The sequence below is a fragment of the Oryx dammah genome, unplaced genomic scaffold (assembly GCF_014754425.2).
Source record: "Oryx dammah isolate SB20612 unplaced genomic scaffold, SCBI_Odam_1.1 HiC_scaffold_26, whole genome shotgun sequence".
NCBI lineage: Eukaryota > Metazoa > Chordata > Mammalia > Artiodactyla > Bovidae > Oryx > Oryx dammah.
Genome location: NW_024070210.1, coordinates 73,722,156 through 73,747,328, shown reverse-complemented (window position 1 = coordinate 73,747,328; position 25,173 = coordinate 73,722,156). Strand labels below are relative to the sequence as shown.

The 25,173-nt window shown below is 41.4% G+C and overlaps 1 protein-coding gene across 1 annotated transcript in view; it reads left to right on the top strand.

Moving 5' to 3' along the window:
• The window catches only part of AVEN (apoptosis and caspase activation inhibitor), a 188,181-nt gene that overhangs the window by 155,851 nt on the left and 7,157 nt on the right, over positions 1–25,173 (top strand). The window contains exon 3 of the mRNA XM_040227003.1: positions 21,709–21,779. Within this exon, the coding sequence (XP_040082937.1) occupies positions 21,709–21,779 (71 nt within the window). The remainder of the gene's footprint in view (positions 1–21,708; positions 21,780–25,173) is intronic.

The window sequence follows — 25,173 nt, the reverse complement described above, 5'->3', positions numbered from 1 at the left end:
CTCAGTCGTGTCTGACTCTTTGCAACCCCACGGACTATAACCTACCTACCAGGCTCCTCCCTCCATGGGATTCTCCAGGCAAGAGTACTGGAGTGGGTTGCCATTTCCTTCTCCAGGGGATCTTCCCTACCCAGGGAACAAACCTGGGTCTCCCACATTGCAGGCAGACGCTTTAACCTTTGGGCCACCAGGGAAGCCCACCCAGGCAGCTGTAAATAATGAGAATCAACATTGACACTACTGACCTTCTTAAATAGATCCACCCAATACAAGGTAATTTGTGACTTTCTAATACAAACAGCACATAAATAATGCCAGGACCCCAAAAGTACCCATCAAAATTTGTTCAGTAAAAACAAATACTAAGGCTTCCAAGTATGCCATTTGCATTTCTGGCTTCATAGTTCTGCACTTAAGCGTTGAACACTTGCCAGCTATCGTCAAAATATGTAGTAGCCATCTATGTGAAGAGCAAAACAGCCGTGAAATGGATTCATGATGGACTGGGAGAGGCTGAAAGTCAAATGTCATCAAAACATAGGCTGAGATTCATATTTATTTATTTTATTATTATTTATTTATTTACTTTACAATACTGTATTGGTTTTGCCATACATTGACATGAATCCACCACAGGTGTACATGAGTTCCCAATCCTGAACCCCCCTCCCACCTCCCTCCCCATACCATCTCTCTGGGCCATCCCAGTGCAGCAGCCCCAAGCATCCTGTATCCTGCATCGAACCTAGACTAGCGATTCGTTTCTTACATGATAGTATACATGTTTCAATGCCATTCTCCCAAATCATCCCACCCTCTCCCTCTCCCACAGAGTCCAAAAGTCTGCTCTATACATCTGTTTCTTTTGCTGTCTCGCATAGAGGGTTATCATTACCATCTTTCTAAATTCCATATATATGCGTTAGTATACTGTATTGGTGTTTTTCTTTATGGCTTACTTCACTCTGTATAATCAGCTCCAGTTTCATCCACCTCATTAGAACTGATTCAAATGTATTCTTTTTAATGGCTGAGTAATACTCCATTGTGTATATGTACCACAGCTTTCTTATCCATTCATCTGCTGATGGACATCTAGGTTGCTTCCATGTCCTGGCTATTATAAACAGTGCTGCGATGAACATTGGGGTACACGTGTCTCTTTCATTTCTGGTTTCCTTGGTGTGTAATGCCCAGCAGTGGGATTGCTGAGTCATAAGGCAGTTTTAGAGAAGGCAATGGCTAAGAGTCGGGCACGACTGAGTGACTTCACTTTCACTTTTCACTTTCATGCTTTGGAGAAGGAAATGGCAACCCACTCCAGTGTTCTTGCCTGGAGAATCCCAGGGACGGGGGAGCCTGGTGGGCTGCCGTCTATGGGATCGCACAGAGTCGGACACGACTGAAGCGACTTAGCAGCAGCAGCAGCAGCAAGGCAGTTCTATTTGCAGTTTTTTAAGGAATCTCCACACTGTTCTCCATAGTGGCTGTACTAGTTTGCATTCCCACCAACAGTGTAACAGGGTTCCCTTTTCTTCACACCCTCTCCAGCATTTATTGCTTGTAGACTTTTGGATCGCAGCCATTCTGACTGGTGTGAAATGGTACCTCATTGTGGTCTTGATTTGCATTTCTCTGATAATGAGTGATGTTGAGCATGAGATTCATATTTAAGAGTTGCATCAGGAAAGGTGCTGAGCAAAACAACTGATCTTAAATAGCTAAAGTCTGGGAGACAGGGTTCAGAAGCCAGCGCCAGGCAACACCAGGGCTGGAATCTGTGAGTAAGAGGAACAGAGAACTGGAAGGCTAAATGCCACCTCTCTGCCAATCTGGAACAGGCGATAGGGATGTATCACGTTATGAGGTGTGTACTCCCCAGTTTCATTCTCTTACATTTCCTCTCCCTTCTGTCACTGACAATGTGAAGGTCTGCCTTCCAGATTAGTGACTGGATATTAAATAGGAAAGTGGCATGTTCTTAAGCATGGAGATTTTTCTGTGCCCAAACTTCGTAGAGGTCCCACCAAATTTTTCCCCGAGCTAATTACTAGTTAGGATAGCTTGCCAAATTCCTTAGCATCCTAGTTACATTTCTGCTTCTCAGACATGACTGGGGGAGATGACGTGTAGCCATGGTAACGTTAATGAGGACAATTATTATTCTATGCAGAGAACTTTTCTATCTTCCACCTTCTTTGTTTTGAAGGTGACAATTTGACAGACCCTGCTATTTTGTTTTTAAAATTCTTTTTACTCTTTTGTGTTGTCTTATTAATCTGTAAATGGTAAGGGTAATTGTCCTTGAGAATTAGTATGAGAATTAGGGTGGATACTCATATAAAATGTGTTTAACAGGTAAGAACTAGGATGAGCTGGATTCCACTAAGCCTGGTTGTTATTGTGAAATATAGTGTTAAACACTGGAACATAATACCTGGTTGGACAGTGTTGCGTCACATTGAGAATATGACCCAGCCTGTCTTCAGCCTTGTGTTGCCTCTTTACCCCTCACCCTGCTTGAGCCACGCTGGTCTGCCTTCTGCTGCTCCAATGGCCAAAATTCCTTCTGTCTTGAGGCCTCTGCTCATGGGTTTCCTCTGGGGAGATGTTATCTTACCAAACTCATTCCTGGTGTACCCAAGAGCTAGAAATAAGAGAATTTTCAAAAGAAAAGCAAGGATCTGAGACATGAAGTTAATCAGAACTAGCTTCCACAGGTTCTACATTGCCTGCATGAGTTGACCTCAAAAAAAGTATATCGAGGAAGCAACCTAAATGTCCATTGACAGAGGAATGGAGAGGTACATATATACAATGGAATATTACTCAGCCATAAAAAGGAATGAAATTGGGCCATTTGTAGTGATGTGGATGAACCTAGGGTCTGTCATAAAGAGAAAAACAAATATATTAACACATATATATGGAATATAGAAAAATGATATAGAGGGACCTATTTGTAAGGCAGAAATAGAGACACAGAAGTAGAGAATGGACTGTGGGCACTGGGGGGGAGGGGCAGGAGAAGCTGGTATGAATTAAGAGAGTAACGTTGACATGTCTAGACTGCCGTGTGTGAGATAGATAGTGGGAGACTGCTGTGTAGCACAGGGAGCTCAGCCCAGTGCTCTGTGATGACCTGGGGGGGGGGGGCGGGTAGGGGGCAGGTGTGCATGTGCGTGTGTCTCTGTGTGTGTGTGTGTGCATGGGGAGGGGATATATGTGAAAAAAATATATATATATATAACTGATTCATGTTGTACAGCAGAAACTAACACAACATTATAAAGCAGTGAGTGAGTGGGTTAGTGAAAGTCGCTCAGTTGTGTCCGACTCTTTGCGACTCCATGGACTATACAGTTCATGGAATTCTCCAGGCCAGAATACTGGAGTGGGAAGCCTTTCCCTTCTCTAGGGGATCTTCCCAACCCAGGGATCGAACCCAGGTCTCCCGCTTTGCAGGTGGATTCTTTACCAGCTGAGCCACAAGGGAAGCCCATAAAGCAGTTATCCTCCAATTAGAAAAAAAAGAAAGAAAACAGTATATTGACTAATGGTCTTCAGTCTTCAGCTTGGCATTGTTTGTGCTTACTAGAGCTGCCCAGTTGGAGATTTTATGAAGAATATTGTGCTGGTGAGCAGTGAATTCTTATATGATTTAAGACTTTACAGAATCTTAAATGAAAGTAGAAGCTAGAAGGAGAGAAAAGACCAGTCAGTAGCTAAAGATATGAACGTGAATTTGGATTTTACACTATGAAGATGTGAATTAGTATCAGAAGGATGAACTGAGCTGATAGATAGTAAGAAAATATAGTAAGAAAAGATGAACTGAGCTGATAGATAGTAAGCTAATAGGTAAGACTTCTTTATCCTTTAATATATGAGAGTCTGGCCTACATTTAGCCAGTAAACCACAAATTGAAAGTCATTTCATATTCCTGATAGAAAGCGGTTCAGACATTTCTTCTCACAAATGCTCAGTTTTCTCTGAGGGCATCATCTGATGCCTGCTTCATCATGGGATTGCAGTGTTTGGGGGTTTTAATTATTTAACATTTACCTTGATGGAGAACTTTTAATTGCAAGAGGAAAACTTGGGCAGATTAAGGTAGAACGTAATATTTATGTTTGAGAGGTGTGAGGGGTAATAGGGGTAGATTGACTTTCAAAAAAAGTAGTCAATATAGTAAAAGAAAATTAAACAGTAGAGAGGAGTGGATGATTGGCCAGGAAACTCGGGGAAGGTTTGACCCCACTGTGGGACCAGGTTGCTGGGAGTTTTGCAGTGACCTTTGGAAAGGAGACTGTCATTGTCCTTGTGGGACTGTGCTTTTTTCTCTCCTGCACTGAAGTGGGTGCGGGCATGCGCTTGAATCTGAGTGGCATCCTACAAATACAGGCTGCCTTCTAGATAATGATGATTTGCCATTGATCTGGCTTTTCTTTCTCCTCTACTCCCTCTGGAAGTGAATTGTATGTCATTGTAAGATTGCTAATGAGATTAGTGGGCAGTCTACTCCTTGTGTGATTAGACCTGGAACCTTAGATTATATGTATGATGGTTTCATTAGCTGTGATAACCAACAGAGTCAACATTTGGGGTGTCAGATAAATAAAAAAGCCTAAGGAAAGATTCAGGTGGACCAAATCTTTTTTAAGGAAATTAGCACCACAAGTGAATTATTATATGAGAATATATGTTTAAAACAAAGGGAGAGAGTGCAAACCTTACTAAAGCTTTGGGAAAGGAATTTAAATTTCCTTTTCTTTTGTTTGTTGATTTTTCCATAGTTTCCTCTTGTCTAGTTGAACTCAGGATTTGAGAGCAAGTAAACCAGGGAGTAAGTCTTCTCTATTTATATTGTTTGCATCCAGTTGTGTTTGACACAGTTGTGCTGAAAAAGGTATGAAAGTATGAAAAAAATCAATAAATTTAATGAATGAATTTTTCCTCTTAAAGTCATTGTTGTTTAACATCACATTATGCTCATTTTCCCTGAGAATGGCAGTAAACAGTATTAATTTTGGATTATGCTGGAAACTAGAACTTTATTCCGCTCTTACTTCATAACCTGAAGAAGGGAATGGCTACCCACTCCAGTATTCTTGCCTGGAGAATTCCATGGACAGAGGAGCCTGACAGGCTATAGTCCACGAGGTCGCAAAGAGTCAGACATGACTGAGTATACTCATACGTTCACTTTTCACTTTCTTCATAACAGAGTTGGGGAAAAAGTTGAAAGGCACATTTTGTCTAAAATTAACTATAGTTTGAGAAGTTTGAAAATTACAAGAATTTCTCTGAAATCATTGGAAGCAACTCATACTTTGGTGCAGACAATCACTAACTAGCAGCTGACTCTATTAATGACCTCTTGAGTAGGACCCTCTCATAGTCTGTCACAGATTGCAGTTGCTTCCCTACCTCATATGCATTCTTCCTTTTTAACTCAAACCCCTGATTGTTATCTGAACACATAGCCACTGGGGAAGAAATTAAGTATCCAGCCTTCCTTGTGGCCTGATAAAGGGATAGATACAGAAGTCTCTGGTGGCTCAGACAGTAAAGCGTCTGTCTGCAATGCAGGAGACCCGGGTTCGGTCCCTGGGTTGGGAAGATCCCCTGGAGAAGGAAATGGCAGCCCACTCCAGTATTCGTGCCTGGAAAAATCCCATGGACGGCGGAGCCTGGTAGGCTACTGTCCATGGGGTCGCACAGAGTCGGACACGACTGAGTGACTTCACTTTACTTCACTTCACAGTTCTAGCTGAAAGAGACAGTGGAAATGTTCTGTGGTAGCTTCTGGGAAAACCTAACAGACGGCTGCTGCACGCCTTTTGCCTCTTTTTCTCCAACGCTTCGTCCATCTTGCTGTGTAGAATTTTGCTGGGATAGTGTTACTGAACTAAGTATGTGGACTCTGCTCAGACCCCAACCCGGCCGAGGCCATTCCTCTGCCTTGGTGGTAAAAGGTTCCTTTTCTGTTTGGGTTTCTGTAGCCAAATAACAAAACCAAAGCTTGAGATTGTTGCAGCACAAGCTTTGTTCAGTGGCCAAAGAATGGAGAAGCAGGAGCTTCATTCACAGATGAAATTCTTGGCCAGGTGATGAGAGGCACTTGATTTAAAGAGTTAAAGACAAAGAGGAGAGGAGGGTGGCTAATGATGGGGAAGTATATCCATTCGTCTAAAGGGAAGGGGCAGGGCTTTAGAGGAAGTGGGACACCTCTCCCTTTTTATCCATTTTTGGTCCTTGACTTCCAGTCCTGGCTGTGGTAGGTATGTTATTTAATATGCTAACGTAGTAAAATCCACATATGATGAGACTTGGAGTCTTTTGGAGGTCAGATTCATTGCCATCTTGGTCCCAGCTGGTTCTGTCTGGTTTTTGTTTTCCTTGTAGCTTTCTTTCTTATCTCTGGACCCTGTGACTTAAACATTTTTGCTAATGCCTGTTAAAGGTGGGAGTTGACAGGTTTTGCCTTTCATCCTGTTCTTGGGGTTCTCAAGGCAAGCATACTGAAGTGGTTTGCCATTCTCTTCTCCAGTGGACCACGTTTTGTCAGAACTCACCACCATGACCTGTCCATCTCGGGTGCCCTACATGGTGAAAGGAGCAGTGACTCCATAAGAGATAGACCCAGACTTGCCCATGAGGGTCTAAGAGTCTCCAGCAGAGGCTTGGGTCGGCGGTGGTCTGCTGCAGGGTCAGGGGCATTGAATGGGGCAGTACGTGCACAGGACCTTTTGAAGGAGGTCGCCATTATCTTCATCACCTCCACCATAGTTTGGCTTCAGGTCAAACAACAGGAAGGGAACACAGCCCTGCCTATCAACAGAAAATTGGATTAAAGATTTACTGAGCATGGCCTCGCCCATCAGAATAAGACCCAGTTTCCCCTTCGGTTGACTTCCCTGGTGGCTCAGACGGTAAAGCATCTGCCTACAATGTGGGAGACCCGGGTTCATGGGAAGATCTCCTGAAGAAGGGAACGGCACCCACTCCAGTATTCTTGCCTGGAAAATCCCATGGATGGAGGAGCCTGGTGGACTACAGTCCATGGGGTCGCACAGAGTCAGACACGACTGAGCGACTTCACCTTCACTTTTTTTTTTCACATTGCCCCTCAGTCTCTTCCCATGAGGAAGCTTCCATAAGCCTCTTATCCATATCCATCAGAGGGCAGACAGAATGAAACCCACAATCATGGAAAACTCATCAAACTGATCACAGGGACCACAGCCTTGTCTGACTCAATGAAGCTATGTGCACAAGGTTTTGTTTGTGCCCTCCAAGAGTCTGTTTCCCCAGTCCTGTATAAGTTCTGGCATCTGGTCCCATCACTTCATGGCAAATAGATGGGGAAATAGTGGAAAGAGTGACAGACTTTATTTTTGGGGGCTTCAAAATCACTTCAGATGGTGGCTGCAGCCATGAAATTCAAAGACACTTGCTCCTTGGAAGAAAAGCTATGACCAACCTAGACAGCATATTCAAAAGCAGAGACATTACTTTGCCAACAAAGGTCCATCTAGTCAAAGCTGTGGTTTTTCCAGTAGTCATGTATGGATGTGAGAGTTGGACTATAAAGAAAGCTGAGCGCCAAAGAATTGATGCTCTTGAAGTGTGGTGTTGGAGAAGACTCTTGAGAGTCCCTTGGACTGCAAGGAGATCCAACCAGTCCATCCTAAAGGAAATTGGTCCTGAATACTCACTGGAAGGACTGATGCTGAAGCTGAAACTCCAATACTTTGCCCACCTGAAAAGACCCTGATGCTGGGAAAGACTGAAGGTGGGAGGAGAAGGGGACCACAGAGAATGAGATGGTTGGACAGTGTCACTGACTCAATGGACATGAGTTTGAGCAAGCTCTGGGAGTTGGTGATGGACAGGGAAGCCTGGCGTGCTTCAGTCCATGGGGTCACAAAGAGTTGGACACGACTGAGTGACTAAACCAAACTGACAGGTTTTAAGCGAGGATCTGCAGTCAGCTCTGGCGGCAGCAGCAGGCATTCTGGTCATCATCTGGGATCGTGGCAAGAAGTGCTTCCATAGGAATAGCAGAGCAATGAGCTGGAGGGAGCCTGGGCCACCATCCCGGCCTTTGACCACCTAAATTTCAACTTCATTTAGTTGACAGAGATAGAACCTTTTATCTTGTTGCTGGATGTTGTTCTGCTTGCTAAGTTGCTTCAGTTGTGCCCAGTTCTGCAACCCCATGGACAGTAACCCACCAGGCTTCTCTGTCCATGGGATTCTCCAGGCAAGAATACTGGAGTGGGTTGCCATGCCCTCCTCCAGGGGAATCTTCCCAACCTGGGGAATGAACCCAGGTCTCTCGCATTGCAGGTGGATTCTTTACCATCTGAGCCACCAGGGAAGCCCTAAAATGAAGTACTCATCCAGAAATGGTCGAACCCTTGTTGCAGGCTTCTCTGGCTTTGGCAAGCGGTCTCTTTACTGCTAATGCCATCTGCAGAGGCAGGGGAGAAGGAGAATAAGTGTAGCTGTGCATTCTGAATTACCATAGCTTGATAACAAGCCAGCTCCCTGTCTTCTTGGTATCTTCAGAAAGGCTGTCTGAAGCTTCTGTCTCCCTACACTCTGTTTGGAAGAAAGTATTTGGTGGGAGCTGAGAGCTGGTGGATGGTCAGGGATGACCCTGTAGGACATCAAGTCTTCAGCACTTTTAGGTTGGTCAACTGAAGATGTTAGAAAGTTCATCCCATGATAGCTCAGCTGTGACACAAAAGTCCCAGTATAGAAGGCAGTAGGATACTGGTCTGGCCTCCAGGAAGGCACTGGCAGGGCAAGACCTCAAGGGACCCAAGGAATTAGGAGCAATTGCTTCTGATCTTCATGGTCTTTCCAAGCCCCTCTCTTCGTAGCAACAGTGGGAGCTTTATCTTATTAAAGGCAAAATTTTTCAGGTTTCATTACATGCAGCCAGACATCACCTTCACTGACGTGCTTTTTACTACAGATCAGTTCTAGGATCTTATGACTTCATTGTCCATCTGAGGAATAGTCTACATATTCTTTGATTTATTCAGCCTTGTCTGAACATTTACTCTGATCTTTGAGTTCTACTCTCATCTACCAGAGTTTGGTGTTGGCCTGGTTTCTGAAAACAGTTGATCTGAGAAATTTTACTAAATTGTCTACTGTGGAACAGGGTTAATACAGAATATTTGCCAACTGTTTTGTGGAAAACAAGCTAGATTCTAAGTTCCAGAATGTCAGCATCATCCTTTGCTCATAAAGCCTAGAACCTTTCTGTGGTACCTGAGTATATTTGACTTTTCCTTCAATGTATCCATGCAGATGGGGAAGCACCTTTTTAGCAGCATTGGGAAGATAGGCACATCCTATTATGTAGTGCTCAATGTGGATATTTGATGCTCAAGGGCCTTTGGGGCCCCATACCTGGTGAGAAAGCTAATTATAGGTCACTGTTGCGCTAGAGGAGAGAGTTTTCTAACTTTCTCTATCTTTTGCAACAACCTAACTTTTAAAATTCATCACTCTTGTGGCTTTCATAGTCTTTCTCACAAAGACTGCAGTGTTAGCTGTTGCTTTGTTTTAGGGTAAATACCAGAGTGCTTGACCTGTGAGTCTATTAATAGAAAGACTCATCAGTGGAAGCTAGAAATTGGGGGTGGCAAGGACTTTTTTACATCCTTATAGACTGAACTGTAGATCATCTCTGGATTGATCTGTGTCAGTGTGTGCATTTGGGATCTACCTTGCCTTTCCAAATATGTTATGTCTCATAGATGAGCTAGAGAAATTCAGAGAGAAGAAGGGTATGTTCCATTTTCTATAGCAGCCATGATGTTGACCATTGAGACATGTCTTTCTATGAAGATTGTGTACTTGTCAGCCTATAAAGTTGTTTGTGATTTCCCATAGACATGGTGTCCTGATTGAGGGCATATTCTGAGGGCTGTGGAGGATGTAAAGGAAGGTGATCACAATAAAGAAGAGCCAGGAAAATGGAGCTTAACATGAAGTGTGTGCGTGCCTAGGCACTCAGTCGTGTCAAACTCTTTGCAACACCTTGGACTGCAGCCCTCCAGGCTCCTCTGTTCACGGGGATTCTCCAGGCAAGAATACTGGAGTGGATTGCCATGCCCTCCTCCAGGGGATCTTCCCGACCTGGGGACTGAACCCAGGTCTCTCGCATTGCAGGCAGATTCTTCACCATCTGAGCCAAAAGGGAAGCCCAAAAGGAAGTACTCATCCAGAAGTGGTGCTGCATTCCTCTTGCTTTCTACAGTTGGTTTCCAAATGGACACACCACAGGGGCCTGGGCCAGGTTGATAAGGAAAAGATCCAAATACCTAGGATAGATGTCTGTTATGGGATTGCCACTCCATTGGGTACATTTTCCATCTTCCACACTTGCTCTTTATATACATCTGATCTGTATTTTTGAAACTGAAAGTCTTGTAGGTTTCTTTGCCCAGATAAAGATTGTGCCTGAACTTTTACTGATTATGTTATTTTACTTGAGTGAAAGCTCTTTTATGTTGATATAGCTGAAAGGGTAAGCCTAACATTCAAAGCTATCTTATCTATGACTAAAGGGTACATTTTTTGATAGCATGTTGGTATTGTGGAAGTCTAGCAGGTTTGGTGTCCACTTTGTCACTGATCATAAAATTTGTGTTAGACTAGTTTGAGAAGTCAGGCAGAGTGAGTATACCGGGTATACAACCATACAGTGATGGTTGGTGTTTCATCTTTATTTCTCTGATGCTACTGCTGTTAGAATACTTAGAGGTCTATAAAAATACTCTTATTTTTTAAAGTACTTATTTACAGGAACCCCTGAAATGATTCCTAAAGCAAGGAATTCTGTTTTTAAGTTTGGATGTTCATATCTTCAAATATTGTTAACATATCAATAGCAGTGTATCAAATGTCACTACTCAGTAAATGAAATATTTATTGCATATGTTTTTTTCCTAGGGAACTCAGATGGCTGAGAAGACTAGTAGAAATAATGGAAAGAACTTTGTTATTAATAGTTATAGGTATATTAATGAATGTTAAGAGTCAAGGTCTTAGTGTCCAGTCATTAACTGGCTAGTCAGGCCATTGAGCCTAAGTTTCTTTATTGTTCTAGAAAGTGAGGGTTAGAATGAATGACACCTAGTGTTGCAGCTCTTGAAGGCTATGGATGTTTTGTCTTAAATGCATTCTGAGAAGGTCTTTGCCCTTAAGAAGTTTCGGCTTTTTTCTAGCTTTCCTTCTTTTGTTTGGCTCAGTTCCAAAAGTAACACGTGCTTATTGTTTACAAAGGCAAATTCAACTGGAATATGTATTATACAGAAAGGATAAGTCTCCTTCAACCCTGCCCTCTGAGAGAGAATCATTCTTAAAATAGAATCATCTTGACTTATTTCTATGCATGTATTAGTGTTTTTGTGATATGTACACATATGTATGTGCGTATATAGCAGGTGCATATATGTGTGTGGGCATCTTTCCATGGAAGTATATACAAAGCTATATTATTTTTTTAATTGAAGTATAATATATAACATTAATTTCAACTGTAAAATATCATGACTCAGTATTTGTATATACTGCAAAGTGATCACCACAATAAGTCTAGTTAACATCCATCACCATACATAGTTACAGTTTTATTTTTCTTGTGATGAGAACTTTTAGATCTACTCTCTTAGCAAGTTTCAGTTATGCAGTACAATATTACCTGTAGTCACCGTGATGTACATACATTATATAAACTACTGTATTTTAAAAAAATGACCTTATAAAATGTCACTAATTGACTATTGTATACACATTAAATATGCATTCTGGCCAGAATGTCAAGTGCTGAATTATATTTAGCTGCAGCTAAAGCTAAATATCACTGTTATAGAATGGATGTACTGAAATACCTGAAAAAAAAATCTGCAATTTCAAATAAAATTAAAACTTGATTATGACAGTTTTTAGTGGCCAGATTTAATTTTGACCATATAGAGGCATTCTCGTTCTCGTTTCTCACCACTGTCTGCTGTTAGATTGTTCCTATAGTCTCTGTCCCACATCCTACACATTTGTGATGCTCAACAGATGTTAGCGTGGCTGAGGTAGGTGGAGGAGCACAATATTATTTGGTTAGTTCTGCCAGAATAGAATACCATTGAGGGTAATGGTACTCCGCACAACTGTACTTTCTAAGAGTAACTGGATAAAAACTAGATAATAGACTAGATGAAGATTTATCTCCTCACGAACTGCTGGATGTGGAGGCTTGTTTGATCATGCGTTTTGTTGATGGAATCCTCCAAATTGAAGCATTGTGCACTGCCCTTTCCCCCATATTCTTTTCCCTATGGCTTATTACACAATGTTGAATATAGTTCTCGGTGCTATAGAGTAGGGATTTGTTGTTTATTTTGCATGTAGTAGTTTGTATCTGCTGATGCCAAGCTCCGAATTTATGCTCCCCCAGCCCTTTCCTCTTTGATAACCACAAGTCTGTTCTCTGTCTGAGTCTGTTTCTGTAAATAAGTTTATTTGTATTATCTTTTTAAAGAGCCCACATGTAAGTGATATGATATGGTATTTGTCTTTCTCTTCACTTAGTATACTTCACTTGGTATGATAATTTCTGGGTCCATCCATGTTGCTGCAAATGGCATTATTTCATTCTTTTTATGGCTCAGTAGTATATAATATATGCCTACACCGTATCTTCTCAATCCATTCATCTGTCAGTGGACATTTAGGTTGCTTCCATGTCTTGGCTGTTGAAAACAGTGCTGCTGTGAACACTGAGGTTTATGTATCTTTTTGAATTAGAGTTTTCTCCAGATAAATTTCCTGGAGTGGGATTGCTGGATCATATGGTAGATCTACTTTTAGGTGTCTTTTTTATTTTTTTATTGAAGGATAATTGCTTGACAGAATTTTGTTGTTTTCTGTCAAACCTCTGAATCAGCCATAGGTATACATATATCCCCTCCCTTTTGAACCTCCCTCCCATCTCCCTCCCCATCCCACCCCTCCAGGTTGATACTAAGCCCCTGTTTGAGTCTCCTAGCCATACAGCAAATTTCTGTTGGCTATCTGTTTCACATATAACAATGTAAGTTTCCATGTTACTCTTTCCATATATCTCACCCTCTCCCCCCTCTCCCCATGGCCACAAGTCTATTCTCTATGTCTGTTTCTCCATTGCTGCCCTATAAGTAAATTCTCAAGTACCATTTTTCTAGATTCCACATATATGCATTAGAATATGATATTTATCTTTCTCGAAATGGCAACCCACTCCAGTACTCTTGCCTAGAAAACTCCCATGGATAGAGGAGCCTGGTGCAGGCTACTGTCCATGGGGTCGCAAAGAGTCGGACATGACTGAGCGACTTCACTTTCATTTTCACTTTCTGACTTACTTCACTCTGTATAATAGGTTCTAGGTTTATCCACCTCATCAGAACTGACTCAAAGACATTCCTTTTTATGGCTGAGTAATATTCCACTGTGTATATGTACCACAGCTTCTTTATCCATTCATCTGTTGATGGACATCTAGGCTGCTTCCATGTTCTAGCTATTGTTAATAGTGCTGCAATGAACAATGTGCCTTTTTCAATTTTGGTTTTCTCGGGATATATGTCTAGGAGTGGGGTTGCTGGGTCATATGGCGGTTTTGTTCCTAGTTTTTTTAAGGAATCTCCATACCATCTTCCATAGTGGCTGTATCAATTTACATTCCTATCAGCAGTGCAAGAGTGTTCCCTTTTTTCCACACCCTCTCCAGCATTTTTTGTAGAAATTTTGATGATGGCCATTCTGACCTGTTTGAGGTGATATCTTGTCGTAGTTTTGATTCACATTTCTCTAATAATGAGCAATGTTGAGCATCTATTCAAGTGTTTGTTAGCCATCTGTATGTCTTCTTTGGAGAAATGTCTATGTAGGTCTTTTTCTGATTGTGTTGTTTGTTTTTCTGGTATTGAATTGTATGAGCAGCTTATATATTTTGGAAATTAATCCTTGTCACTTCTTTCATTTGCTATTATTTTCTCCCATTCTGAGGGCTGTCTTTTCAGCTTGCTTATAGTATCCTTCCTTTGCTGTGCAAAAGCTTTTAAGTTTAATCAGGTCCCACTTGTTTACTTTTGTTTTTATTTCCATTATTCTAGGAGGTAATTTGTTTTTTAAGGAACCTCCATACAGTTTTCCAGAGTGGCTATACCAACTTACATTCCCACCAACAGTGTAGGAAGGTTCTCTTTTCTCCACCCCTTTTCCAGAATTTAATATTTATAATTTTTTAAGACATATTAATTCAGTGTTGTGATCAGACTGTTATATAGAACAATCAACAGCATTGGTGCAAAAAGAAAATCTACATTAAAACTCTTTGTTGGAATGCTTTACACTTTCCATAGAACAGAAACTAAAATAACCTGTTATGCAATTAATCACAAGTACAGTCCTCAAGTTTTTTGCCCATACACATGAGTATTGTCTAAAACCTGTCTTCTTTAGCAGCAAGGCCCTGCCACCACTGTGCTTGGCTGAGTTCACAAATCTGTAGCTTCCCTGTCACTTCTCTCCCTCTCTTCTCCTGCTAAGCCTTGTTTCCTGGCAGTAATTAAAGCATTCTGCTGCTGCCATAGCTACTGCTGCTGGAACCACCAAAGCCACCTTGGTTTCTTTGGTTTGGCAAAGTATTGGCCTCCACCACTATAAGGGCCAAAACTTCTGTTTACAGTTTTCTCCTTTTATGTCCAAAATTTGAAGATTGACTGTAATTGCCAAAATCACTGTAGCTTCTGCCACCTCCAAAATTGCTTCCATCAGTACCAAATCAGTTGCAGCCATCCCCACTGCCGTCATATCCTCCACCACCACAGCTGCCACCAGAGCCAGCTCAACCACTGAAGTTTCCTCCACGACCAAAGTTGTCATTCCCACCAAGACCACCTTCACAACCACCACCGAAGTCTCCAGACCACTTAGACCTCTTTGGCTGGATGAAGCACTAGCCGTCTCTTACCTAGATAGGGTTTTCCTTGCTTCACAGTTGTAGCCATTCACAGTGTGGTATTTCTGGATGACAGTCTTGTCTATGGAATCATGGGCATCAAATCACAAAAGCAGAGCCTCTCTTTTTGCCACTTAGTCATGATTTCAATCACTTCAATTTTCCCATATTATTCAAAATAATCTCTTGCCTTACGTTCTTCAGTGTCTTCTTTAATGCCACCAACAAAAGTCTTTTTCACAGTTGAGTGAGCAGCAGGTCTTCGAGCATCTTCTCTTGAGACGGCCCTCTCCGGTTCCACAGCTCTGCTGCCCACCTTGCGTGGCCTTGCCTTCTTGGCCACATCCACCTCCTCGTATTGGCACATGTGACAAACTCAAAGCCTCTGGAACACGTGGTGTTTGGATCCCTCAGTACCATACACTCTGTGAGCGTTCCCCATTGCTCAAAATGGCTCCTCAGGCTCTCATCAGCTGCTTCAAAGCCCAGTCCACCAAGGAAGAGCTTCCATGGCTGTTCCGGCTCTTAGAGACTCTGACTTGGCCATGATGGCAGTGGAGCAGGGAGAGACTTCAGTGATGCTTACTTGACAGTGTCCGCAGGCTGAAAGGCTGTGCACTTTTTCGTGCTGGCCATTCTGATTGGTTCGAGGTGATATCTCATTGTAGTTTTGATTTGCATTTCTCTAATAATTAGTGATGTTGAATATCTTTTTATGTGCATTGTGTACTGCTTGAAATATTCTTTCTGATACCTAAGATCACATATACTTAACTTTCTAACTTTTTTTTTTGCTGCTTTTTGCAATTAATTGATTAGAAAAAAAAAAATCTGTCATTAATTTTGGCTCCAGAAATGTGGCAGTAGAGCGATGTTGCTGAACTTCAAGAGACACAGAACTGTTTCTGTATCACCTGTATCTCAGCTTTTATTGCATTACACCAACTTCAGCTTTGTTGCAATAGAATGGGACTTTTATAACACAGGAAAAATGTGAACTCTCAGGGTCCATCAGTTTTGCTTAAATCCCTCTTTTCCCCCTTCCCCCATTTTCAGCAGATTCTAGTGAGTAAATTACTTCATAATAAATACTCATTGGATTTAGCAGGCCTTCTATTTTGCTATTGTTATCTACAAACTAGAATATTATGGGATTTTGTTACTGTTGTTCAAGCAGCCTATATAATAAACACTAGCTGCAAAGTAGACTATTATGGAATTTTGTTGCTGTTATTCAAGCACCTTATGTAATAAACACTAGCTTGTCTCCATCTTGTTTGAGAATATGGTGTAAGTAAACAGCAAGGCAGTTCCACAGCCTCTTATACATCATGAAATTAGTCTTTGAAGAAAGAGAAGGAAGAAAGTGCTATACTCGTTTTATGCTTCTGGTTCTGTTCATTATGCTCTGCTTTAATTACTTTCTGAACACTCAGCTGGTGAGTGTCTAAAACTGAATGCTTATGACTCCTGAGACACATTTCACCCTGTTTATTCCATGTCAGCGACAGTTGGCTTTCCCTGTTCTTCACTGGGTTCCATTCTGTACTTCATTCTGATTCATACTGTTAGTGTGAGAGACAGGAACTCTCAACCAGAGAGTAAAGCAGGAGCAGAATTGAATGTTTTGTGAATACATCATGCTTCCTTATTTAAAGGAATCCAAATGTCTGATGTACAAGATATAGGAGTAACACATTTACTAATACTACCATTGTTTTGTACGTCTCGATATAAGAAGAAGAGTTTTGGTAACATGTTTTCTAGAAGTACTCTTGATTCTAGGAGTTGTAATTTTGACGAATCTGGACACACTTTCATCTTTAGTGAGAGAATTAGAGAGGTTGGCATTCTTTGTTGAAGATTAATTGACTGTCGGTGTGTGGGTTTATTTCTTGGCACTCTGTTTCATTCCATTGATCCATATATCTGTTTTTGTATAATACCAATACCATACTGTTTTGACTACTGTAACTTTGTATTACAGTATTGTCTGAAGTCTAAGAGCACTGTGCCTCCTGCTTTACTTCCATCAGGATTGCTTTAGTAATTTGGGGTCTTAAAGTTTAAGACATTCTTTAGTAGTCATTTAACCAGCTTATTTTTTTAAGATTAGCCTCTATGTGCTTCATTAGGATTTTACAATTGTGTTGTTTTGAAGTTTGATTACTATAAACAAAAAGTGCTTAAATATCTTATTTTTCTCACTTTCTTTTCTTTGTATTTTTTATGTGAGTATTTGGTATCAATCAAGAATGACTTCTTGGTCACAGAGACAAGTACAATACAATATCACTTATATGTGGAATCTAAAACACAACACAAATGAACTTATTTACAAAACAGAAGCAGAATCACAGACATAGAAATCAAACTTACAGTTACAAGAGGGGAAAGGGGTTTGGGAAGGGATAAATTAATAGTTTGGGATTAGCAGATGCAAAGTATTATATACAAAATAGACAACAACAAGATCCTACTCTATAGCACAGGGAACTATTAATATCTTCACTATCCTGTAATAAACCATAATGGAACAGAAAAAAAATGACTCTATGAAGGTCATTATGACTTTTTATAGTTTTTCCTATTTTTGAAATTTTTACATTGCAAAAATCACAAGATTTGTGTCTGATAACTGGATTTTTTAAAAATGTCTCTTAAAAAATTTTAAGCTCAAATTTCTCCAAGCCAGGCTTCAACAGTACGAGAACCGAGAACTGTTCAAGCTGGATTTAGAAAAAGCAGAGGACCAGAGATCAAATTGCCAACATTCTTTAGATTATAGAAAAAGCAAGAGAGTTCCAGAAAAACATCTACTTTTGTTTTATTGACTACTCCAAAGCCTTTGTGTGTGGATCACAACAGACTCTGGAAAATTCTTCAGGAGATGGGAATATCAGACCACCTTACCTGCCTCCTGAGAAATCTTTATGTAGGTCAAGAAGCAGCAGTTAGAATCAGACATGGAAAAACAGACTGTTTCAAAATTGGGAAAGGAGTTTTATTAAGGCTGTATATTGTCACCCTGCTTATTTAACTTCTATGCAGAGTACATCACATGAAATGTCAGGCTGGATGAAGCCCAAGCTGGAATCAAGATTGCCAGAAATATCAGTGACCTCAGATATGCAGATGACACCACCTTTATGGCAGAAAGTGAAGAACTAAAGAGCCTCTCAATGAAAGTGAGAGAGTGAAAAAAGCTGGCTTAAAACTCAACATTCAAAAAACAAAGATCATGGCATCTGGTCCCATCACTTCATGGCAAATAGATGGGGACACAATGGAAACAGTCACAGACTTTATTTTCTTGGGCTCCAAAATCACTGCAGATGATGACTGCAGCCATAAAATTAAATGATGCTTGCTCCTTGGAAGAAAAGCTATGACAAACCTAGACAGCATGTTAAAAAGCAGAGACATTTGCCGACCTTTGTCCATCTAGTGAAAGCTATGGTTTTCCCAGTAGTCATGTATGGATATGAGAGTTGGACTATAAACAAAGTTGAACCCTGAAGAATTGAAGCTTTTGAACTGTGGTGTTGGAGAAGACTCTTGAGAGTCCCTTGGACTGCAAGGAGATCCAACCACTCCATCCTAAAGGAGATCAGTCCTGAATATTCATTGGAAAGACTGATGCTGAAGCTGAACCTCTAATACTTTGGCCGCCTGATGCGAAGAACCGACTCATTGGAAAAGACTGATGCTGGGAAGGATTGAAGGCAGGAGGAGAAGGGGACAACAGAGAATGAGATGGTTGGATGGCATCATCGATGAGATGGACATTATTTTGAGCAAGCTCCAGGAGCTGGTGATAGACAGGGAAGCCTGGTGTGCTGTAGTCCATGGGGTTGCAGAGTCGGACACGACTGAGCAACTGAACTGAACTAGATAACTAGCAGGGTTGTTTCATGTGCCTTTTGTCTGTCTGTATATGTCTTCTTTGGAGAAATGTCTATTTAGGTCTTCTGCCCATTTTTTGATTGGATTTGGTTGGTTGGTTGGTTGGTTTACTCCTCTCTCTAGTTTTCTGTTATCTTGGTCTCATTTCCTGATATACCTGATGGTTTTTAATGAATTTTGGATACTGTATATAATATATAGTAGAGATAATTCTAGGCCATTGATAATGTCATTTTTCTCCAAAAAGGATTTACTTTTGCTTCTTTTAGTCAGAATCAGAGATTGAGTTGATTCACTCCTTTGCCCCAGACTTTGTGAGGCTGGCCTCTTCTCCTTCATCCCTTACTTCTAAGATGTAGTCCTCAAGGGTTTCATCTAAAAGTTTTGACTTTCCAGGACTCTTCTTCACCCATGGGCCCTGAACTCCCGTTTTTGTCCACCCAGTGCCATAAAACTAGTGGAAGTTCTCGGTAGTTTTACAGCCTCTTGGTTATTACTTGATGCTTAATTTTTCAGTCTGTCTATCACTTTGGAAACTAAACTCAAAGGGAAAAGCAGTTCTAAATGTTAGACTCACCTTTTTGTGCTTTTCTTCAATATGGGAACTTTGTCCCTCACATCCTCACTGCCTTGGTAACTCTCTGTCTTCAGGTAGATTTTTTGGGATGGGTGGGGGAATGTTCCTAGTTGTTTTCTTTAAGAGCATTGATTTCCAACAAGCTATTTGCCACTGTTGGGAACTTACCTGTATTTGAAGTTGAATATTTAGATATTAAAAATACATAGAGCATGCCTCGTTTACATTACTGTTATCTAGGATGACAGTGGATGAGATGGTTGGATGGCATCACCGACTTGATGGACATGAGTTTGAGCAAGCTCCAGGACTTGGTGATGGACAGGGAAGCCTGGCGTGCTGCAGTTCATGGGGTTGCAAAAAGTCAGACACGACTGAGTGACTGAACTGATGACTGATGATATCTAGTACTGATTACACAGTATAGGATCCATGCAGTCATAGGATCATTTTTAATATAGAAGTTCACGAATGTCAAAAGTAACACTATTTCATAAAATATTCAGCTGTTTGACCAAGTTTAAAAAAATCTACCAGATTGATTTTTTACTTATTCATGACTCATTGCATATATACATATTAGCCACTACTTGCATTTCTTATTCTCACCCCCTTTCCTGTTTTCCTACTAGGTGGTTTTGTTCTGGTTAATTTGCAGAAGTTCTTTGTATGTGAGGGATAGGCTCTTTGCCTATATGTGCTACAAATGATATGCACCGGCAAATATGGTTTGTATGACTGCTACATTTTAGGGTATTTTTAAAGGGGTTTTTTTTTTTTTTTTGGTAACTTTTCTATAGTCCTTTAAAAAAACCAATATTGCACAAATATTTATGAAGTATCCACATATAATCACAATACATATATGTATACATGCACTTATATATCCATATGCACAGACAAGACCTTATCAATTCAGATTCTTTATATCATACTTTTGGGAGATCAAATTGATTTGCTAGTGACTAATGATTGTGATTTTATCCTTCCTTATGATAAAGACTGATGTTCTTGGTCTGTTTTACCTTGAACTTGATCTTGTCAAGTGTTAGATGCTGGAGGTTTTATCTTTGTCTCTTTAATTTGGAATTTTATCTTTGTCTCTTTAATTTGGAATTTTATCCTTGTCTCTTTAATTTGGAATTCTTCCCTTCTTTTCCCCCTCTCTTAAGTTAGAAGTAAAGAATGGATTCTATGGTTAAGTAACCTGAGAGATATCATAGGAGGAAGAAGTGGGCCTGTACCTGAATCTTGAAATATAAATAGGATATGAATGGGTAGAAGTGTGTGGGTCTTCAGACAATGGAGAAGGATTAAAAGAAAAATGAGGATAGGATAGAAAATGAAGTATGTTCAAAATGTGAAAAGAGGCTGACTCTGGAGCAGAAAGTCTGAAGAAATAGGAAGTAAATGTGCATTAATGAGGTCGCACCACATTTTGAAGGATCCTGAAAGCTAGGTAGAGAAATAATTCTTTGCTTGTAAATTGGCTATCCGTAATGCAAATAATCAGGCAAATACACGTTTACAAAATAAGCCTTGTGTCAGGCTCCTTGTGCAGAATCATCTGTCAAGCTTGTTTATCTTGATTCATTTTCCTTTATTCCAGGAGCTCATGCTCATTCCAGCCATGCGTCATGATTCACATTGACTAATCTAAGGCACATCCTTTGGGTTTTATTTTGCATCTGACATTCTTACCAGGTGATTTTTGGAGTGATGGTTGAGGTTGGTAACCTCACTTCAAAGATATTTTAAGTCGTCATATTATGGGTCAGTGGAGAATTGCTTTCCTTCAGTTCTGGTTTTCTCCTTCCTTTTCTACTTACCTACCCCCCAAACTATACATATCAGTTTCCTTGCATATATTATAGAGAGATGAAAATATGCTTACAATGGGTAGATGGCCATGTCTGCAGGCCTGGACTGTTAAGCTGTTTCTCAAGTGTGTAGGATGGTGGCTTATTGAGAGTTGAATAAAACAATGAATACAGCTGTCAACAATATTTTCAAGTGCCCCCTACACACAGGTTGCTGTGGAAAGATGTGGACTGGGGCCTTCTATTGAATGGTATCACCAAGTTTGGGGTGGTCAGCTCTTCAGAAACAGCACTTTTCCTTCCAAAGGGAAATTTAGAGAACTGAGTGTTTGCCTTTGGCTTTGATATAAAGTTGTGTGTTTTTTTCTGTTCCCAGGGGACTCCTTCTCACAGTTCCGGTTTGCCGAGGAAAAAGAGTGGGATGGTGAAGCTTCATGCCCCAAACAGGTAAGGAAAAGCTTTGTATTGAATATGGGTTGGCTCTTCTCAAGGACAAAGACCAGCATCTTTCGCACTGTTGTTTAGACGGAGTCTTCACATAGAGAAGAGTCTAGTACTTCGTGTTCAGTCTCAGTTACCTAAATTGCTCAGAAGGTTTTCAGGGAGCTTAAATTTTACAAGTTCTTGGAGCTGGAGTTGACCTTCATACCAGGCCACTGTGTGAACTCCTCATAGAGTTCATCTCTGACTATAGTTAATACAGACTGGGTTGCAGGGTCGAAGGTTATGGTTATGATTTTGAGTGGATTACCTTGCTGTTTGGCCTTCCACTTTTTCCCTTTCTGTGAAAATTCCTCTTAGAATTAGTTGAGAATTCAGTTTTTTTCTCCCACACTGTTTTTGTTATTACGTAAGAGAATCCTTAACTTCGTAGTTTTAAATAACTCTTTTATCTACAATTAGGAGCAGAAAGCTGTAAAATAAGAATAAGTATCACAGTCTTTCAATGAATCCATAAAGCCCACACACTTTATTTTCTTTGTATTCCTGCCTTATTTTCTTCCCTAAGGAGTTTTGATGATTCTCCAAGCAGGATTTCACTGATTCTTTTCATATGAGAGATGACAGGTATTCTGACCCTGTAAAAATGCACAGAGAATGAATGAGTGGTGGTTTGGCATATGCTCCCCAACCCCAGGGCTGGAGCATACTGTCGGATACAGTGATCAGACAGTCCGCCCACAGCTTCAGACAGGAGACCGAGCCGCAGACCTGATGGGTAAGGTGTGGTCCCTTCCTCCCCATTCTGCTGTCAGCTCAGTACACACACAGTAGGTGACTTGCACTCCCAGGTGGACTGGTGTTATGTTCAATTGTTTGGGATGGACACTGACTTTTCAGAAGGACAGAGGGGAGGGAAGTGACTTGTAAAATAACTGCCTGTCACTTTACAAAGAGTATGTATTACAACATAGAAGAAGTTGGAAATTAAAAATATTTGTTTATCTTGAGCCTGTTTGGGATGTACCTGAGCAGAGCCATTACTTTGCCAACAAAGGTCTGCCTAGTCAAGGCTATGGTTTTTCCAGTGGTCATGTGTGGATGTGAGAGTTGGACTATAAAGAAAGCTGAGCGTAGAAGAATTGATGCTTTTGAACTGTGGTATTGGAGAAGACTCTTGAGAGTCCCTTGGACTGCAAGGAGATCCGACGAGTCCGTCCTAAAGATCAGTCCTGGGCGTTCATTGGAAGGACTGATATTGAAGCTGAAACTCCAATACTTTGGCCACCTGATGCAAAGAGCTGACTCACTTGAAAAGACCGTCTTGCTGGGAAAGATTGAAGGTGGGAGGAGAAGGGGACAACAGAGGATGAGATGGTTGGATGGCATCACCGACTCGATGGACATGGGTTTGGGTGAACTCTGGGAGTTGGTGATGGACAGGGAGGCCTGGCGTGCTGCGGTTCATGGGGTCACAAAGAGTCGGGCACAACTGAGCAACTGAACTGAACTGAGTATGGTTTAGAATTGTAGGACAAGTTAAAAAGAGATTAACGGAAGAATTTAGTGAAAGCCAAGTGGCTCGCATTTCAACTCCTTAGAACCATGTTGGCTAAAAGAGAACATTTTAGTTACCTTAAGATTTTCAGATGATTCTAAGGTTCTTCATTCATCAAAATACTGAGCACTTGTTCTTTATTATATATTCTATTAGATGCCCTTTATTCAAAGATGAATGAGACAAAGCTCATGCTTGTTCACCACCGTAGGCCCCTTGCCTTAGCATAGTGGTAGATGACATGTGGTAGATGATCAATAAATATTTAAATGATTAATGAAAAAGAATGCAACATAAGACAATTGTTATAATGCAACTGCTGCTAAGTCGCTTCAGTTGTGTCCGACTCTGTGTGACCCCATAGACGGCAGCCACCAGGCTCCCCCATCCCTGGGATTCTCCAGGCAAGAACACTGGAGTGGGTTGCCATTTCCTTCTCCAATGCATGAAAGTGAAAAGTGAAAGTGAAGTCGCTCAGTTGTGTCCGACTTAGCGACCCCGTGGACTGCAGCCTACCAGGTTCCTCCATCCATGGGATTTTCCAGGCAAGAGTACTGGAGTGGGGTGCCATTGCCTTGGTGGGAGAAATCTGCTTTGGACTGGCAGTGATTGAGAGTAGGAGCATGGGATGAAGATCATTTGAATGGGCCTTGGTGGATGAGCATGGTTCTGGTAGGTCTTCTCTGGGGAACAACAGGAGAATGATGAGATCTGAAAGACCAGGCTGTGCTCAGAGTTGGGAGCATAGCTAGACTGTGGTATTCCCAGAAGAGGAGGCTTCCAGGGTAGGTCTAGGCCACTTAGTACCAGCAGTTTGGTTTTCATTTTCATCTGGGGGCAGTTTAGCATGTGGGTAAGAGCATAGCCTTCAGAGACACAATCCTGAGTGTAAATCCTAGTTCTCATCTATAAAATGGAACTAATCATTAAGTATAACTCAGAGTTGTCATGAGGATTAGATTGAGTTATAAATAAAAGTTCTTCTGTGCAGTTCCTGCCACATGGGAAACACTCAAAATTAGCCTTTATTCCTACTGTTACTTGTTCACAAGAGTATTGTTTAGCAAGAAAATGGAAATGGCTAGATTGGACCTCCACAGTTTTGGGAAGGAGGGACTGAAGAGGTCAGAGGTTGGAGGAGGAAAAGCAGTGGGAGGATATTGTGTTGGGTAACGGGAGGGGATGTGGGCTGACAGCATGGGGCTGTGGCAGGGAAGACAGTTCACTGATGGAGACTGCGTGGAGGACGAGGGAGAATATGTTACGGGCCAGACAGGAGACATAAGGACAAGAAAGATTTGCAGGGGCTCTGAGCTCCCCAGCACGATGACGAGGTGAGCAGAGACAGCTGATGCAGCAAAAGAAGGCAGTCTTGACCATGAGTGTGTTGAGCTGAAGTATTCTTAGGACACGCCCCAGACCGAATTCATCACTTCGCCATCGGAACTGCTTTGTGTCCCACTTCACTCCTCTTTTGGTTCTCTTTATTTTTGCTTACTTGAGAGAGAAAAAGAGGAGGAGAATCTGTCTATATATCTATCTTCTACCTATCGGTCCGTCTGTCTGCCTACCTGTCTGCTTGTTGGCTCTCTGTCTCTCTGCCTACCTGCCTGTCTGCTTGTTGGCTCTCCGTCTATCTGCCTACCTGCCTGTCTGCTTGTTGGCTCTCCGTCTGTCTGTCTACCTGCCTATCTGCTTGTTGGCTCTCCGTCTCTCTGCCTACCTGCCTGTCTGCTTGTTGGCTCTCCGTCTGTCTGTCTACCTACCTGTCTGCTTGTTGGCTCTCCATCTATCTGCCTACCTGCCTGTCTGCTTGTTGGCTGTCCGTCTGTCTGTCTGCCT